Source organism: Cricetulus griseus (genome assembly GCF_003668045.3).
Source record: "Cricetulus griseus strain 17A/GY chromosome 1 unlocalized genomic scaffold, alternate assembly CriGri-PICRH-1.0 chr1_1, whole genome shotgun sequence".
Taxonomy (NCBI): Eukaryota; Metazoa; Chordata; class Mammalia; order Rodentia; family Cricetidae; genus Cricetulus; species Cricetulus griseus.
In genome coordinates, this window is record NW_023276807.1 from 220222317 (window position 1) to 220240670 (window position 18354).

General features: G+C 39.2%; 1 protein-coding gene across 2 annotated transcripts in view; it reads right to left on the reverse strand.

Moving 5' to 3' along the window:
* Nucleotides 1-300: 300 nt before the first annotated feature.
* Fzd3 (frizzled class receptor 3) overlaps nucleotides 301-18354 on the reverse strand; it is a 55526-nt gene continuing 37472 nt past the window's right edge. For both annotated transcript variants that reach the window (XM_027390319.1, XM_035452438.1), the window contains 3 exons: nucleotides 11785-11933; nucleotides 10121-10354; nucleotides 301-2191 (listed from right to left, as the gene is read on the reverse strand). In XM_027390319.1, coding sequence (XP_027246120.1) covers nucleotides 1978-2191; nucleotides 10121-10354; nucleotides 11785-11933 — 597 coding nt within the window. In that variant the 3' untranslated portion in view covers nucleotides 301-1977. The remainder of the gene's footprint in view (nucleotides 2192-10120; nucleotides 10355-11784; nucleotides 11934-18354) is intronic.

The window sequence follows — 18354 nt, forward strand, 5'->3', positions numbered from 1 at the left end:
TGCACTTGAAATAAACATGTGTCAAGAAATGCACTACAGTAGACCTCTAATAAAGCTCTTAAGTCGTCAGGAATCTTAATCTCTCATATTTCACAATGCTTCACAGTTTCAAAGAGCTTCCATATGGTTGCTGTCATCTGATCTTAATTTGACAACTTTGTGAGGTAGGTAGAGTAGATATTCATTTTCAAACAAGGGGCGTTAGGCTCAAGGAGGCTGACTTGTTCAAAGTTGAAAACTAGCATATGGCAAAGCCAAGCCTCTCCAGAGTCTAGAATATTTTTTCTGAGTGTCATTCTTGGATAGCCTGCTACGAATCTTCTGTGGTGTTTTTAGAAATACAGATTTGTGAAATCCTACTGCCTTCGACTCTCCAGAGATGAGAGCTGAGAATTCTGCATTTTATAATGGATAATAAAGTAGGAAACAAAAGTATATTAGGTAACAATGTAAAGTGTATTATTGGATCTGGCTAGATCTTCCCAGTGATCAAAAGTGATGCCATCAGCCTATCATTAGGGGAAATTGAACTTAAAAGAATGGGCTTTTCCAGCCTGGCTAGATAATAATCACCTGGAAAACTTTTGTTTTTAAAGCATCAACTCTCACCTGAAAGATGTTGGCCAACACGAGTTCCCAGAGTGAATTTTACCTGCAATTGGGGCTGAGAATTACTGTGTTTTCTTAATAGCACATTAGCATTTTCCAGAATTTTTCTTTCTGATCAGTTTCATACCCAATGAAGTTCACAGGTAAATCCTAAATCATTTAAGCTTTATAAGATAAAATATCAAGCATTTTTTGATATTTTTAAGATTAAAAGGTATTCACAGAAAGAGTAAGCATGTTCCACTTAGCTACAATGATTTTCAAGAACACAAATTAATCATCACTCTGGACTTAGATTATATACCTCAGATGTAAACAATAATTCAGAAACTGAAAATAGGGATGCGGGGCAAAAGCAGTAGCTAACTGGCTACTGAGGAATTTGAGTGCAGACAATCAGCTCACTATAGGAAGGCCTGGGTATCAATGTCTGATGGCTTTGGCAAGGTCACATCTCACTGTAGAAAAATACAACAATGAATACAGAGAAAATATTTTGCCATTTTGTAATTTGTTTACCACTAAAAACCCTTATAATGTGTGATGTTTATCTTACTGCATGCCTCCACAGAACATATCTGAACATGAAGTTGTCTATGAATCAATACAATTACCTGGGAAAAGATGGCCACAAATTAAATTTTTTTCTATCATGCATATGGATATTATAAAATCATAGCCCATAAAAGTAATATTTACAAAAGTAAAAAAAATACAACTACAGGGGAAATGCTCATCTCTGCCTTTACTCCAGGGCTAATCCACATCCTGAATATCTCTGGGGGAAGACAGACAGACTTTGAGAGAACCTCTCCCAGGCCAACTGGACTTTTCTGGCACTTTTATCCTATTACCTAAATACCCTTGCTGGCTTATCACAGTCTTCTACAGTTTAAAAACAGTTCCTTTTCTCATTCAGTGGAAATAAACCTACAAAGTCCTAGTATTCATCTGAGAAATAAGCCTTGCATAGAAATTTTCTTTAATTCTGAAACTTTGTTTTATTAACAGAGCTACCAGAATGTCATTTCACAACTAGTTCACATGATATGAAAGTTCACTACAAAGCAGTCACCACACATATAGGATTTTTCTAAATATAAAATAAGTGGGTTTATAAAAATGCTTATCAGACAATCATCTCTTCACAACCTGGAAAGAATTATTTTTGTGATGACATGATTCTTTGTGTTTTGGATGTGTTTACGCGCCAAGTTTGATGTGATACAAAGAGCAAAGATCTGCCTTCTCAGTGGGCATACTCTGCCTGATTGAAAGCAGGATGACAGTGAGTTACAGCAGCCAGCCATGCAAAGGCAAAGACTAAAACCTGCTTTTCAACAGCACACATTTTCACCTTAGACAAGACTAAGCACTGGTCCCATCCTCTTCAATAACACGGTTCATGCTGGTGCCGTGTGTAATGTGAGTCATGGGGTTGTTACTGAGGTCTCGAATGCTGCTATGTCGTGACTGCTCATTAAGCCGATGAGAACTACTGTGCCTGGAGTGATCCGTCAGGCGTGACATGCTGCCATGAGGTAGTCTCTCCTCCATTCCTCGGTAACTGCAGGGAGTGTACCTGTGTAACAGAGTGGATCTTGAAGTGAGTAACTGAACACATCAGAAAGTAACACTAAATAATTTCATTAACTGAACACACCAGAAAGTAACACTGATAATTTTCATTAGTGATTGAAGTGCTCAGCAAATCCACAGTGAGAAAGCAATAACTGGCATGATTATTAAGAGTAATTCCATTAAGCTGTAGAATTATCTGATATGATTGACAGAAAGAGAGAATCCACTTAGGTTCAGGATGAAAGTCCGACTCCCTGCAAAAGGGCAAACTGTAAATAAGCAAGGCTGACCTACTTGAAACTATGTTAAGTACACACACTTTTCTTACTCAAGTATGTGTCAAATACAGTGGGCCCAGAGATGAAGAAAGGGAATGAGGCACTGCCCTCAGACTCTAGAAGAGTAGGTATAGTCAGGAACAGCTCAGAATCCAACTACTAAATGACTAGGGTTAGAAGAGGGAATACATGAAGTGAGAGGAGAAATGAAGAGTGACTTAAAAGAGTGAGCTGCTAAGCACTGATGACATCTGTGCCCATGGTGTCTAGACGGGTTAGTTAACAGCCAATCAGTCATCTATAAATGATCTTAATTCTTTTCCTCAGGGTTTAAAGCTGTGAAGATGGTAATCTGTAGAAGTTATATCTACTTGAAAGTTGCATCCTGACACCCTATAACCAATTCTCTCATCAGCAAATCCTTGTGCCCCTAGCTGGGCTACACACCTTACTCTAGGTGGTCTTCCTACCCAAAAATGCAACAGAGGGTTAATTAAATTTTCTTTTGTTGAAACCCTGACTCAATAAACCACATTAGAGGCAAGAATATAAAAATACAAAAAACAAGGACAACATCAAAAATCTCAGTCACTGGGTCTAGGTCAGTCAAGGTCACGAAAACCAATTAGACTTTTTTATTGGTTCATTTATAGAGCTCAAATGGTATTTATCAATCTTCCTGGCTAAATAGTGAGTTATTTCAGGATAAGTACCATATTTTAATATCTTAATCTGTAGTACCTTGAGAAACTTTTTCCTAAAATATTTTTGCCCTGCAGACTAGGCTGGTCTCAAACTCACAGAGTTCCACCTGCCTCTGCCTCCTGAGTGCTAGGATTAAAAGCATGCACCACCACCACCACCTGGCTTTCTTTCTTTCTTTTTAAGGTAAGGTCTCTAGTCCTGACTGTTCACTATGTAGACTAGGCTGGCCTTAAATTTAAGGAGATACGAGCCGGAGGCAGAGGCAGGCAGCTCTCCATGAGTTCGAGGCCAGCCTGGTCTACAGAGCAAGTGCCAGGATAGGCTCCAAAGCTACACAAAGAAACCCTGTCTTAAAAAACCAAAAAGAAAAAAGATTGGACTACAGGCAAGCCTGTCAGGCATTTTCTTGATTAATAATTGATAGGGAAGGCCTAGTCCACTTTTGGTGGTGCCTCCCCAGGCAGGTAGGTGTTGTATAAGAAAGCAGGCTGAGCAAACAATGAGGAATGAACCAGGAAGCAGTGTTCCTCCATGGCCCATGCACCAATTCCTGTACTGGTTCCTGATTTAAGTGCCTGCCCTGATTTCTCTGGATAATGAACCTACAAACTGTGAACTGAAATAACCCCTGATCATGGTGTTTTAGCACAGCAACAGAAATCCTGTATAGCATCTTTATTATTTTTTTTCTTTATTCAAACTTGAAACAGATAGGGTTGGGTTGGGGGGCGGGGTTGGAGCAGGGTTCCACTATGTAGCTTTGGCTGGCCCCAAATTTGTAGAGATCTTTCTATCTCTGCCTCCTCTTTGAGTGATAGAACTAAAGGTGTGTGCCAACTGTGCCTGGTCCCTAAGTTAGATTTTTAAAGACCTGAAAGAGGACTTCTGAATTTTAAACTCTGTAACTGAATGAAAAGTCCATTGGCAAGCACTGCTGTAAAACTAGATGGCTACCTCAGCAGTATTCATGAATGTTTCTTTCAGATCTTTTAATTTTACAAATGATTCACCTTAAGTCACAATATATTTTTTATAGTTATGATGAAAGAATGGTAGGTGACTTTTTTTTTTTTCTTTTAAGACAGGATTTCTCTGTGTAACAGCCCTGGCTATCCTGGAACTCATTCCATAAACCAGCTGGCCTTAAACTCAAAGAGATCTGCCTGCCTCTGCCTCCCTGGTGCTGGGATTAAAGGTATGTGCCACCAACGCCCCGCTCTGTAGTCCAATCTTATGCAGGTATTTTCTCTACTGAGAGTCTCTGTTCCCAAATGACTCTAGCTTGCTTCAAGAGAACATAAAACTAACCAGGACAGATGTATATTTAAATGTTTTTAAATTTTCTCATATTATGAGTACACATTTCAGCCAGGCATGGTGTACTTGTAATCCCAGGAACTAGGAGATGGAGACAGAAGTCTCAACTCAGCTTTGGCTATGTAGTGAATTTCAAAGCCAACCTGGACTACATGAGACCCTACCCTGTTTCCAAACACTTAAAATATTTTACATTTAAGAACCTAGAGACATTTACATTTTTAACTGCATGTTTTGGTAAAATAATTGGAATGCTTGCAAATGCAATATGTTACAATGGACTTGTTAGAATATATTTTACAATTATTATTTTGCATAATGATTATTGTTTTTCGAACTATATAGATTCCCTAATTTCCAAATATGACTTGCCAACTTTTACCTTCGAATGTATCAATTTAAAATAATATGGCAAATAAAGAAAGCAAATGTTCTAGCAATAACAGAAAAATAATTAAAAACAAAACAAACGGAGTCCTGTGTGGTGTTGCATATCTGGAATCCTACTTGGAAGACTGAGGTAGGAGGATTGGCAAGTTTGAGGCATGCCTGGGCAATGTAGCAAGACACCATCTCCAAAAAAGAGGCCAGGGAAGCCAGAGAAATGGTTCAGTAGGTAAAGAGTCTGCTGTGCAAGCAGGAGGACCTGAGTTCAATGCCTAGAAACCTCTTAAAAGCTGGCATGGCTGTACACACCAGTGCCCTAGTGCTGGGGAGGAAGAGATACACAGGTCCCTGGAGCTCACTGGCAGCTAGACTAACCAAATCTGTGAGCTCCAGGTTCAGTGAGATACCTCTTCTCAAAAAGAATAAGAACATCCAATGTTGACACATTGTATACACACATGTATACATACATACACATGCACAATCAATAAAACATACCACACACACACTACAAAGGGGGTGTCTGGGAAATGAAATTTAATAGTAAAGTACTTGCTTACCATGTGCAAGGCCCTGGGTTTAAGCAGGAATGGGAAGGGAAGAGAGAAAAGGGAAGAGAGGAAAAGAGGGCAAAGGGTGGAAGGGAGGAGAGCAGAGAACACGCAGTCATTTAAAATATACAAATGAGGGCTTTCAGAGGACTGGAGTTTAGATCACAGCACCCATATCACACAGCTCATACCTGCCTGCAACTCCAGTTCCAGGAGATCTGATGCCCTCTTCTACCCCACAAACACACAGACACACACACATAAATAAAAATAAAGTCTTTGCCTAGTGTTGAGATTATAAGCATGTGCCATTTGTGCCTGATATATTTATGTGTGCTGCTGGTGCTGAACGCCCCCCCCCCAGCATACATTTTCATAGGAAAAATTACATTGTACAATTATTATCTGAGAAACATGACTATCCACAGAATTCTAAAATATAAATATCCTGCCCATGAGTAAATAAGAACTAACTATACAGAAAACAAGTTTAATTATAGTGTAATATAAATTGTATATGTAGGAACTGTCAAATTTCTGTAACTTTCAAAAGCCATTTAAACCAATGTGATTATATGCCATACAATATGAAAATACATATTTTATATGACCTTGAATATAAAATGTAGTTTTAATATATGTTTAGATGAAATATTAGGATGGTCACTTTGCTGTTGCTGTTAAAAATATAATATGGGCACTCCAGAGTCGGTGAAAAAGAGATAGTTTAGGTTTTGATTCTCTTTACTATTTGCTACCATTCATCTGAATAATTAAACCAATCATAGTTTCAGTAGTGCATTATTATTCACTCCACTGCTTTCCCTTGCCAGGTCACCTATGTACCAATCTAGTTACTCATCCCCAAACTTCTACCCACTGACTTTCTTTTGTAGCTATCCTCTCATCTAACTAACAATTACTTATTCTTTGAAGTGGTGTTTACATTTATGTAGTACAGAGCTCAATAATTACCCATGTAGTGAAACAAAATGAGTACTGGGAATCTGTGACCCAAGGCCAGGATGCCTTGAGATAAGAAGACAACACTAACATGCAGTTAAAGCCTGACTGAGCAGAAGGGAGATGGCTTTTTGGATTATGAAAATTCTTGTTTAGACTTTTAGTCTCAATGTAGTCTTGAAAACTCTCACATCTGCCCTACAGTTCTGGGTATGGAAAAAAGTCCTATGTGCATATTCATTCACCCAGATACAGGATGCCTTCAAAGACCCCACCTACATCATTTTGCTTCATATGTATGTATTGTACCCTTTCTATAAGGTTCTATGTTCCTAGAATATAGAAATTAGGAAACTTTTTAAAGATTTATTTATTACATATACAATGTTTTGCCTGCATGTATGTCTGCACACCAGAAAAGGGCACCAGATCGCATTATAGATGGTTGTGAACCACCAGGTGGTTGTTGGGAATTGAATTCAGGACCTCTGGAAGAACAGCCAATATTCTTAACTGTTGAGCCACTTCTCTAGCTCCTTAGAATATAGAAATTAAAAATCTTTCTTTTCTATATATTTATGCACAGAATGTCATATACAAATATAATACTGTAATAATGTCTATTCATCAACGAAAAGGATGAGGCCAGGATGTCAAATATCATCACTAAGAGTTCATAGATAAAATACATTCCAAAAGATGGAATCTCTATTGTGGACTATTCCTTTACACTGTAAATATATGTCACTGTGATTGAGTTAATAAAGAGGCTGGCCAGGTGGTGGGATCACACGCCTTTAATCCCAGCTCTCGGGAGGCAGAGACAGGAGGATCTCTGTGAGTTTGAGGCCAGCCTGGTCTATAGAGTGAGTTCCTGGACAGGCTCCAAAGCTACAGAGAAATCCTATCTTGAAAAACAAAAACAAAACAAAACACAACAGAAGAAGGAGGATATGGAGGAGAAAGAGGAGGAGGAGGAGGAAAAGGAAGAGGAGGGGGAGGAGGAGGAGGAGGAGGGGGAGAAAGAGGAAGAGGAGGAGGAAGAGGAGGAGGAGCAGGAGCAGCAGCAGCAGCCGCCGCTGACTGGCCAATAGCTGTACAGGCAGAGGTTAGGCAGGACTTGCAGACAAAAAGAGTGTGAAGGAAGGGGAGGAGTCTCAGAATTTCAAGGAGATGCAGAGATGAATTTGCCATACTGAGAAAAGGTACTAAGCCATGTGGCAGAGAGTAAATAAGAAATATGGGTTAATTTAAGATGTAAGAGTTAGCTAATAACAAATCTGAGTTATTGACTGAGCACTTATAATTAATAAGTCTCTGTGTGATTATTTGGGAGTGGCTGCCAGGACACAGAGAAACTGTGCCTATGCATTATCTCCTTATCAATATCTTAAATTAAGATCTCATATCAACAGTTCCATTATACTTTCCTTTCTCATGCTGTTCTAAAATTCAATCAGACTTTATTATCTTAGTACTCAAAGTCCTGCAATAGCCTCTCTGTCAGAGAAACCCAAACTCAACACACACTATGCTGTGGTCACACCTCGGCACCAAAACTTGCCTTACTGTTCTTGCCTCTATATACACTGCTCCCTTGTCTTTCATTCCCATGTGTCTCCTCTGAACTCTGTTTAAAGTAGAAGTGCCATCTGATGGGAAGCTGCTTCTGACTGTCCATGTTGAGGTAGATGGTGCTCTTCTCTGAGATCCTAAAGCATCTTATACACATTTTGATCTCCTCTCTCTCTCTCTCCCTCCCCCCTCTCTCTGTGTGTCTGTCTGTCTCTGTCTCTCTCTCCAGGTTCTACATAAGAGGGAAAAAAGTTGTCTTTGCTATCTAGCTTATTCCATTTAATACGATCTGCAGTTCTACTCATTTTCCTTCAAAAGAGTGACTTTCTTTTTCTTTATACCTAAATAAAACCTCACTGTGCACATGCATTACATTTTGTTTATATGTTCATCTATTGATGAAAATCTAAGCTGATTCTACACTTGGCTATTCTGAACAGCAATGCAATAAACACAAGTAGAGGGGTGTGATGGGGGATGTCCTTCTGTATACATGTTTCTCTTATTGGTTGATGAATAAAACACTGTTTGGCCTACAGAGGCAGGAAGATAGGCAGGGCTAGGAGACAAGGAGAATTCTGGGAAAGATAGGCAGAGAAGTGCCAAGGAGAGTCACCATGTAGTGGAGGAAGGAGTAACAGGTTTGGACGCTTCTCCAGTAAAATAAGACCACGTGGAAATACTTAGATTAATAGAAAATGGGTTACAGAGCAAGCCAACAGGAAGCCCTAGCCATCGGCCAACAGTTTAATAATTAATATTAAGTCTTTGTGTGCTTATTTGGGGCTGAAGCAGCCGTGGGATCTGGTGGGACAGAAAAAACGAGCAACAGAGGTGTGGTGGATTGAATGTAATTGGCTCCCATAGGCTCACAGGGAGTGGCACTAATGAGAGGTCTGGTTTTATTGAAGTAGGCATGGCCTGGTTGGAGGAAGTGTGTCATATGGGGGCGCAGACCTTGAGGTCTTTCCCGCTTAAGCGTCACATCTATTTCCTGTTGCCTGCAAGATGCAGCACTCTCAGCTCCTTCTCCAGCACCATGTCTGCCTGCATGCTACCATGCTCCCTGTCATGATAATGGATTGAACCTTTGAAACTGTAAGACAGCCCCATTTAAATTTTTTCCTTTGTAAGAGCTGCTGTGGTCATGGTTGTCTCTTCACAGCAATAAAAACCCTATGCTGACTTAGATCCCTTTGGGTATCTTCTCAGGAGTCATACAGGTAAATCATAAGGCAGCTCTATTTTTGGGGTTATGAGGGACCTCCATACTGATTTCCATAGTGGTTGAATAATTTACATCCTCCCCAGCAATGCTTATCCCATCTCCTCTCCATCCTTCTTATGCTTATCCCATATCCATCCTTATGCTTGTTTTTTTTAAAGAAAAATATACCTTTCAAGTAAGCTGTTCCTCTCTCCCCACTGCTTCTTTACTCTCTGATAAACCCTATTATCTCTCAAATGATTTAATGTGGCAGCTCGTAAGCAGTTTCTAGCTCTAGTACCCTAACCTCAAATTTAATGAGAAACCCACAGCCAGGCTTCCTTCAAGCTCTTTCTCTGAAGCATGTGCATGTGAGTACATGTTCCTGTGAAGGTGTCAGATCCTTTGGAGCTGGAGTTGCAGATGGTCTGGAGCTGTCTGATATGGGTGCTGGGAACTGAACTCGGGTCCTCTGGAAGAATAGCAAATACTTTTAATTGCTAAACTGTCTCTATAGCTCCCCAGATATACATTATTTATTTTCTTGGGGTGTAGTTCAAGACAGGGTTCCTCTGTGTAACAGCTCTGGTTGTCCAGGAACTTGCTTTGTAGACCAGGCTGGCCTCGAACTCACAAAGATCCACCTGCCTCTGCTGCGAGTAAAAGTGTGCACCACTACCTGGCAAAATTCACCTTCCTAAACTGATTAGTCCACCTTCCCTTATCCCCACTCAGTACACTACAATGATGCCATATTGCTTTTGTGTCAAGTCTAAACCCCAAAGTCCTTTGATTGGCTTTAAGTCCCATTATCTGGGACAACTATAACCAGAAAATTAAAAAAGCTTAATAATGTTCCACTTCTGTTTCGGAATTGGCTCCTGTTTCCTAAGCTCTGTGATCCTAATTGAATACATATAATAAACTGAGTTGCTCCCAGATCTTACCTGCCATCACGTGACCTGTGGAGGCTGCCATGGTAGCTGCTCACTTTGCTGTGGACACTCCCTGCTTTGCTTCTTTGATCATCCACCATGGCCAGCTGAGTTGAAGAAGCATGTGTGGATGTTCCTTGAGTGGAAGTTCCTCTGGATTTTCTTATAATAGGAGTATTTGGGTCCCGCAGGAGCGACTGAGCAAAGTCAGGCTCCTGGAGCACCTGTCGGCTCTCATTCACTATCCTACACAATACAACAGGAAGTTTAAGATACAAACATTCCTACAGACCAACAAACAGTACTGCTATGCAATACTGGTTGATGCTAGTCTTGAAATTAATTGTTCCCCAAATTAAGTTTCTGGGACCAATTTGAGGTAAAATTTTTGGCACAGGAAAGAATATAACTAAAACTTGTGTCAATAACTGGGTCTGATGCCAGTAATCCTAGCATCTGGGATGTTGAGATAGGAGGATCATAAGTTTAAAGTTATCTTCAAGTTCAAAGCCAGCCTAAACTATGTAAGACCTTGTGTCAAAACACAACAACAAAACAAACCCAATGCCATTTGCCCTAAAGTGGTGTGACACAGAGACCATGTTAGGGTAAGAAAATCAAGATTGTAGTTCCAATTTTGGGAGTACATAGGTGATCTCAACAAGTTACTATCCCGTCTTTATTTTATCTATGAAACGAAGGCTGATAAGTCTATTATTTCTTTTTTTTTTTCTTTTTTCTTTTTTGGTTTTTCGAGACAGGGTTTCTCTCTGTCCTGGAACTAGCTTTTGTAGACCAGGCTGGTCTTGAACTCACAGAGATCCACCTGCCTCTGCCTCCTGAGTGCTAGGATTAAAGGTGTGCACACCACCGACTGGCTAACTAGGAATATTTTTTATTAAAATCAGGAATATGATATTACCATCACTCGTAATCAACTCCTTCAATAGTTTCAGACTAGAATTCAATAAAAGAAAGAAATTAGGGTTATAAACTTTTAATGTGCACTAAATTAGAATGGAGCAATAATCTATCTTTTCATATGTTTGACAGACTTGCGTAAGCAATGGAAAACTTCAAACAGAAATTAAAGTTACCTCTTACATTGAACAGCTATGTGGCTATGGCCAGGCATTTATGCTGCTCTTAGTTTTTCTTATCTGAAAAGAGATGAGAATACACACCTAACCTTCCCCAGGAAGCTAGCTAGGAAGGCCAGGTAAATAGGAAGGGAAAAAAGCATCCACTTGTTTTCCATTTCAAGAAAACTATACTTTGAATGTTCTGCAATGCTTAGCCTTCCTTCCTTATTAAGGATTAGAATAGGGAAGCACTTGAATGGCTCTACTCAGCCATCTTCTCCAAATCAGAGTTTCAGTTGTTTTTTATTGATTTTTTTTTTCTTAAGATGGAGTCTTCCTGTCTGGCCTCAAACTCCTAATCCTCCTATCTCAGCCTAGTCAATAACTAAGATTACAGGTACGAGCCACTGTGTCCAGCTAGTTTTCATTTTAAAGTCAAGCTACTGTGCCAAATGTTACTAGTCACTGCTGATAGTTACAATCTTGTTAGAATACTTCTTCAAGCCCAACACACGAGCACATACACACCTGCTTGCACACCCCCCTCCCCCAACACACAAGGGCTGTTAATACTGTGAGGACTCATTAACTTACTCTTTTTTTCTACGACCATGGAAAAAACTGGCCCATTCAAAGCATGTCTTTTTGCTTCCAACCCAAAATATAGAGGGAATCCCGACTATGAGAGCCATCAGATACTTCATCAGAAAGAGAATCAGGTCTGGACGACTCATCTGAGTAACCTACAGGAAGGCAAAGAAAATCACCTTAAATATGTGCATCTATTAAAGGCAAATATAGAAATATAAACAGGCAACAGTGAAATCATGTTACAAACTTAGTATCTTGGTGTCTAAAGTTCTGTGGATAATTGTCATGGATCCTCAGAAGAGCAAGTACTCTTTTTTTTTTTTCCCCAGATTTTTTTTATTTGTATTAGAAAGAAGATTGTTTTACATGACAATCCCAGTTCCCTTCTCTGACTCTCAATCTTTTCTATTCTTGACTAATTTTCTATCAACCTTTTAGTTTTAGCAGAGATATACTCACATGACTGTGAACCTGCCAATTCTCATCCTGTCAATGTCACTCTGTATCTTGCTAGTAAAGGAGACGCTCTAGCCATTTGTCTTACTTTGTTACTGTTCTTTCACCTTACATTTTGTCTAAATTTAACATTGTTCATTAGCTATTTTCTTACTCATACCAACATGTTTTCTTTGAGGATTTCCCAATACCTCTTCATAGACTGTTTCTTTCCCCATAAGTCCTATGTCTGTGATAGCCATGCCTTTTAAACACAACGTGTAGTTTACCTCTGGAATGTAAACTCCATGAAGATATAGGTTTACTAACTGTCTTCAAGTGTTTTATTTCCAGGGCCTTTAAGCAGTGCTCAACACATGATTGATACCCAATAAATACATATGTATTTGAATATATACTTACACTTTTAAAACTTTTTAGATAGGATCTCACTGCTTATCCCTGGCTGATGCAGAACTCCCTATGTAGACCAGGCTGGCCTCAAACCCACAGAGATCCATCTGTCTCTGCCTCCTGACTGTTGGGACTAAGGGTATGTACCACCATACCTGGCTACTTATACTTGGTTTTATTAGGAAGAAATTACAGTTAAAAGCCAGGCAGGGGTGTTGGTTGCACACACCTTTAATCCCAGTATCTGGGAGGCAGAGGCAGATGGGTCTCTGTGAGTTCAAGGCAAGCCTGGTCTACAAATCGAGTGCCAGGACAGCCAGGACTGTTATACAGTGAAACCCTGTCTCGAAAATGCAAAAACCCAAAATAGGTAAAATTATTCAACACCAACCATTATCTTCTTCACAAGACAGTGCTCCCTTCCATAACTACCTAGTTTTGAAGTATTTGGAGTAATTTTCACTAAAATACTATTTTATCATTACTAACTCTGCCTAGAGCTACTTAAGACTTCTCCTTTTTCCACTGCCTTCTTGGGTACAGTTTGCCAAGCCTTTGTCTAAAAGCATCTCTGTCCATTAACCTTGAGTGGTCATACTGCACGGTGATACTATCTGTTACTATCTTAAAGTCCACTATCTGCAAAGTCCTGCTGCTGCTGGAGAGACCCCCGCCTTACACTGGAAACTTTTGCCTCTGGTAGTCTTTAACTTTGCACTCATTACTCCTTATTGTCTTTTACTTCTCACTAGCATTCTGATTGTTGTTTTAACCAATTTTGTTGTTGTTTCAAGACAGGGTTTCTCTTGTGTAGCCCTGAGTGTCCTGGAACTCACTGTATAGACCAGGCTGGCCTTGAACTCAGAGATCTGACTGCCTCTGTCTTCCGAAGTCTGAGATTAAAGGTGTGTACACCATTATGCCCAAAATATATTCTTAAAATATTAACTTATTGTATGTGTGTTGTGTTTTTCCTGCATGTATATCTGTGTGCCATCTGCATGCCTGGTTCCTACAAAGGCCAGAAGATGGCACTGGATCTCTGGGAACTGGACTGTAGGCTGTCATGTAGGTGCTGGGAACTTAATCAAGGTCCTCAGCAAGAGAAGCAAGTGTTCTTAGCAATTTATGAGCTGTATCTGCAATCCCACAACATATTTGTTTAAAGGAAGATTTTCTTAAAATATTAAGGAACCAATGTATGTTTCATAAAATGATATATAAATAGTTACAGCAATCTTGTACCTAATAAATGTTCAAATATATGTCTCATGGAACACTGCTGTCTCAATTGCAAGGCTGGAGAGATGGCTCAGCAGTTAAGAGCACTTGTTAATTTCAGTTCTTAGCACCCATGCTGGGGAAGGGGTGGTCATAAATGCCTGTAACTTCAGCTCCAGAGGATCTGACACCCTCTTCTGGTCTCCTCAAGTACCTACATACATGTGGCGCATACTCACCCAGACATATAAAGATTAAAAAAGTTACTGTGGTGAAATAAAACATGGAGACTATAACCCCTTTTGAAGGATTTTTTACATTTGTGTGCTAAAGTTTCTGAATAGCCCTGGAGTAAGGAAGTGATTTACATCATTTTCCCTCAACCCTGCCCCCCTAAGCTGATAGACACTGAAGACTTGGAAAGGGAAAATTCTAGGCATTGTCTAATAGTCTATGAGCCTATTCATCTCATAGTACAAGGATGAGCTACCACACATGCTTGGCTTTGAACTGTTGTTTCTGCTGCCTTAACTTCCCAAGTACTAAGATCAGAGGTGTGTGCAACCATACCCTGGTTGGAAAAACTGTAGAATAATGATACACTAATTTTTATGTCTAATTTTGTTGTCTTCTCCATGATTGAAAATCCATCAGACTAATTAACATGTACATTAACCATGGTTGTATGTATCCAGAGAGAGAGAGAGAGAGAAATAGAGGGGGGGGGGAAAGGGAATCTCTACAAAGGTTAGAGTACAAGAACGAAGTGGCTAAGAAACATACTTCAAATCACATTTGCTTTAATAAATGGTCAAATGAGGGCTCATAAGAAAAAGACATTACTGTAGAGAGGTGATCTAATTCCATAATGCAAAGAGGGGCTACAGAGATACCACAGAAGTTATTAGCTGTTTTTCCAAAGGGCCTCAGTCTGATTCCTAGCTCCCACATGGTGGCTCACAACAATCTGGAACTCCCATTTGTTGAGGATTGGATGCACTTTTCTAGACTCCCTGGATATTAGGCATACACGAAGACATACGTGCTGCAAAACCTCTCTTATGCATAGATAATAATAATAATAATAATAATAATAATAATAATAATAATAATAATTTAAATAATACAATGAGGAAGACAATGGATAATAACTTTAGAAAATACAAGTGGTAAAGGTGAAATAAGGAAGTGCAATGGGAGAGCTCAAAAGGAATCACATAATTCCTAATGTTGCAGCTGTCAAGTACTGGCTTGAAAAATGTGTCTTCAAAAATCACTTGAAAAGTTAAGTGCCTTGAACTTGTGCCTATAAGGGAATGATCATCTGAAGTTGGAGTGATTACTTATAGACTTTGGGCAAACCCTTCATTTTGTAGAAATGTCATTAAGATACAGGGAGGTGAAATGATTCACCTTAAGGTTAAATTTATTTGCATCCCCAGTCATTTAAATTTTGAGTGTTACTATGTCCCACAGCAGATGAGTCAGAATATTCTGTGCACTTGTTGAATTTCCATTCTATGGAAAGGTAGGGTAGAATGCTGTTAATACACAAGGGAATAAGGAAATCTTAGGCATTTAGGGAGCAGTAAAATTACTAAAGCAAGGTGAGGGGCAAAGGAGAGAAGAGTATTTGGGGTATGAAATGACAGAGAGGAATTAGATAGCAGAATGGCCAAGGTCTCTCTACAGACATGACACATTAGATAGAGGTTGAGGGTATATTTTGGAGTGTAAGTATTTCAAACAGAAACACTGATAAAAGATAATCCTAAGGAAAATTTGTTACTTTTGAAGAAAAACAAAGAGGCCAATAAAGCTAGAGTGAGGTAGAACAGAGCATGCAAGGAGGAAAATGGCAGGAGATACTGTCAGAGAGAATTAGCAGGACAATGTCTGGTCCTGCCAAATGGTAAGAATACAAATTTCATACAAATACAAATACAAATACAAAGAACAACAGGAAGCCATTGAAGGGCTTTGTTCAAAGGGGCAACCAAGTTCACTTGTGTTTTCAAAAGATTATTATGGCTACCATGCTGAAACAAGCTGTGAAAGAGTAAGAGTGCAAGCAGAAGGCCACTGTGCAAGTAGATGAATGCTTGATCACGGGAGGAAGTGGAGGTGGTGCAAAGCTAACTGGGTTGAATGCAAAGTATGAAAGGAGACAAGGCTTGAAGATACCTCCAAATTAAGAATTTGAACAACTGGGGAATGCAAACACCATTCAGTGAATGGAGGGAAACTGGGGGCGAGATGCAGGAAGCAGGTTTTTAGGAGAAATATTAAGAGTTCAAAATTAAGCTTGGAAACATCATGCAAATAGGCATTTTGGAGCTTAGATACATGTCTAAAACATGGGGAGATTAAGGCCATCCAGAAGCGGGGGTGGGATGGGGGGGATAGAGCACAGACGAGAAGTCCTATTTTCCAGGTTCTTTCCTCTAGTGTTTTATGCTGTATGGTACTGTCTTTTATAAATCAACATTGCTCACATAACAGAAATGTTTGAATTAAAGGGAAGGAGTGCTAAAAACAAAATCAGTAATACCCAAAGCAATCACAGAAACCTTCAGTCATGCAAGCAGCACACAGGAGATTTGAGGGAGAACAGGGATGTAGCATTGACAGTGAATTATAGGATTCTAAACCCCAAATTCCAGGGGAAACAAGTTAGCATCTGTGGATGGCAAGGGTAAAGCAAGACAGTGACTCAAGAAATATGTTTTGTGAGTGTTGGAGCAGAAGTCCAAGACACTAAGGGGAGGTGGTCAAGTGACTGCTGTAAAAGGAGCTTCCCTTATGACTGAGAAAAAGAGCTAGGAAAATGCACTATCTGGTTATACATCTCAGAGAACACAAAGAGATTGGGGGTGCATTGTATATAAACATGATACACAGGGCAAAGCCCATCAAAGAAACGTATCTAAATAAAGGAAAAGGAGTATATGTTTAGTTTTATTTCAAATAACCTTATAATGAAGAAGTGAATTAATAATTTTTTAAAGAAAAAACTTAAAAATTAAATCTTTATATAGTAAAGGGAACAAATGAGAAGCACTACATTGTTTTTTTCTTTTATAAAAGTTCTTGAAAACACCAAAATCTTTCTGATGCTATAAAATATAACCTGTCTTAAGTTTTGTTTCTGGTGTAGTGATAAAATACTGACACCCCCCCTAAAAAAAAAATCCTAAAACCAAAACAAAAGAACAACAACAAAACAAAAACAAAAACTAAACTTTGGGACAGAGGGTTTATTTTGGTTCCCAATTCCAGGTTACAGCCTACTACCCAAGGAAGCCACAGCAGCAGTAAAGTGAGACAAGTGGCTACGTCACACCCACAGTCAGGGGCAGGGAAACAACAAATGCATCCACACTTGGTGTTCACCTAGTTTTCTCTGCTTTTACATAGTCTAGGACCCAAATCCATGGTGTGATCCATAGTAGACTGAGTCTTCAAAGCCACATCATTTCTTGTAATTAAAATTCCCTACCAACATAGCCACAGGCCAACTGGATCTAGACCATCATCCCTCATTGAGGCTCTCTTCCCTTATGGTGTAGAACAGATTGCATCAGGTTTATATTCAAAACTAATGATCACATAACCCTAACTCAATTCATCTGATGTATTTCTTTGGCTTGTCATCTAGGAAACCATGGAGAATCCCAGATAAAGGAGACATCTGCATCTACTTTGATTACTGTCCCTTTTTGGACAATAGCCTGGCTAGCTATAAACAGCAATTTGGTATTATATTCTAAACAGCTGATCTCCACAATCACTCTTATTATAGCTAATAGTACCACTATATGGCTTTATTGAAGCATCCTTTGGAAAAAACATTCAACTATATATTATTTTTCCTATTTAGGTTTATAATCTAACAAAGCCCTGAGGTTTAAATTCTTTTTAAATAAATGGAAAAAATTACTCATATTAAGGAGGGAAAGCCTTGCATAAAAAGGAAACCACCTAAGGTATATTCACATTATCTGGTAGCGTAAACTGTTATTGAGATTTTGGTTTTGAATCAGGTTGGCAGAGTCTTTGGCTCTTAGTTCTCTTTCCTAACCAAGCAAAATCTGTATTTCCTAATGGAGATACATATTGTGTTCGATTCCCTTTTATTTTTAAAAATATGTTAATTACAAAATACTGGCTTTAATGATCAAGCCCTTAACCATGTAAAGCCATAAGAAAATAAACTATTAATCAGGTTCAGGCAACCTGTCACACAAGTTACACAGCATGGGGATTTTTCCCCTTCCCTGAGAGCTGAGGACAGAACCGAGGGCCTTCTGTGTGCTTAGACAAATGTTCTACCACCAAGCTACACCCTCAGCCACAAGTTCTTGAATTGAAGCTTGGAATTAGAGCTTTTATACACTTCTTAATTATATTATGTTGCTTTATCAGCCTTTACTTTTATTACACTTTGAGAAGTCAATTACTTGCCCTATCGACATAAAAGCCTATTATGATGCTATAGTAATT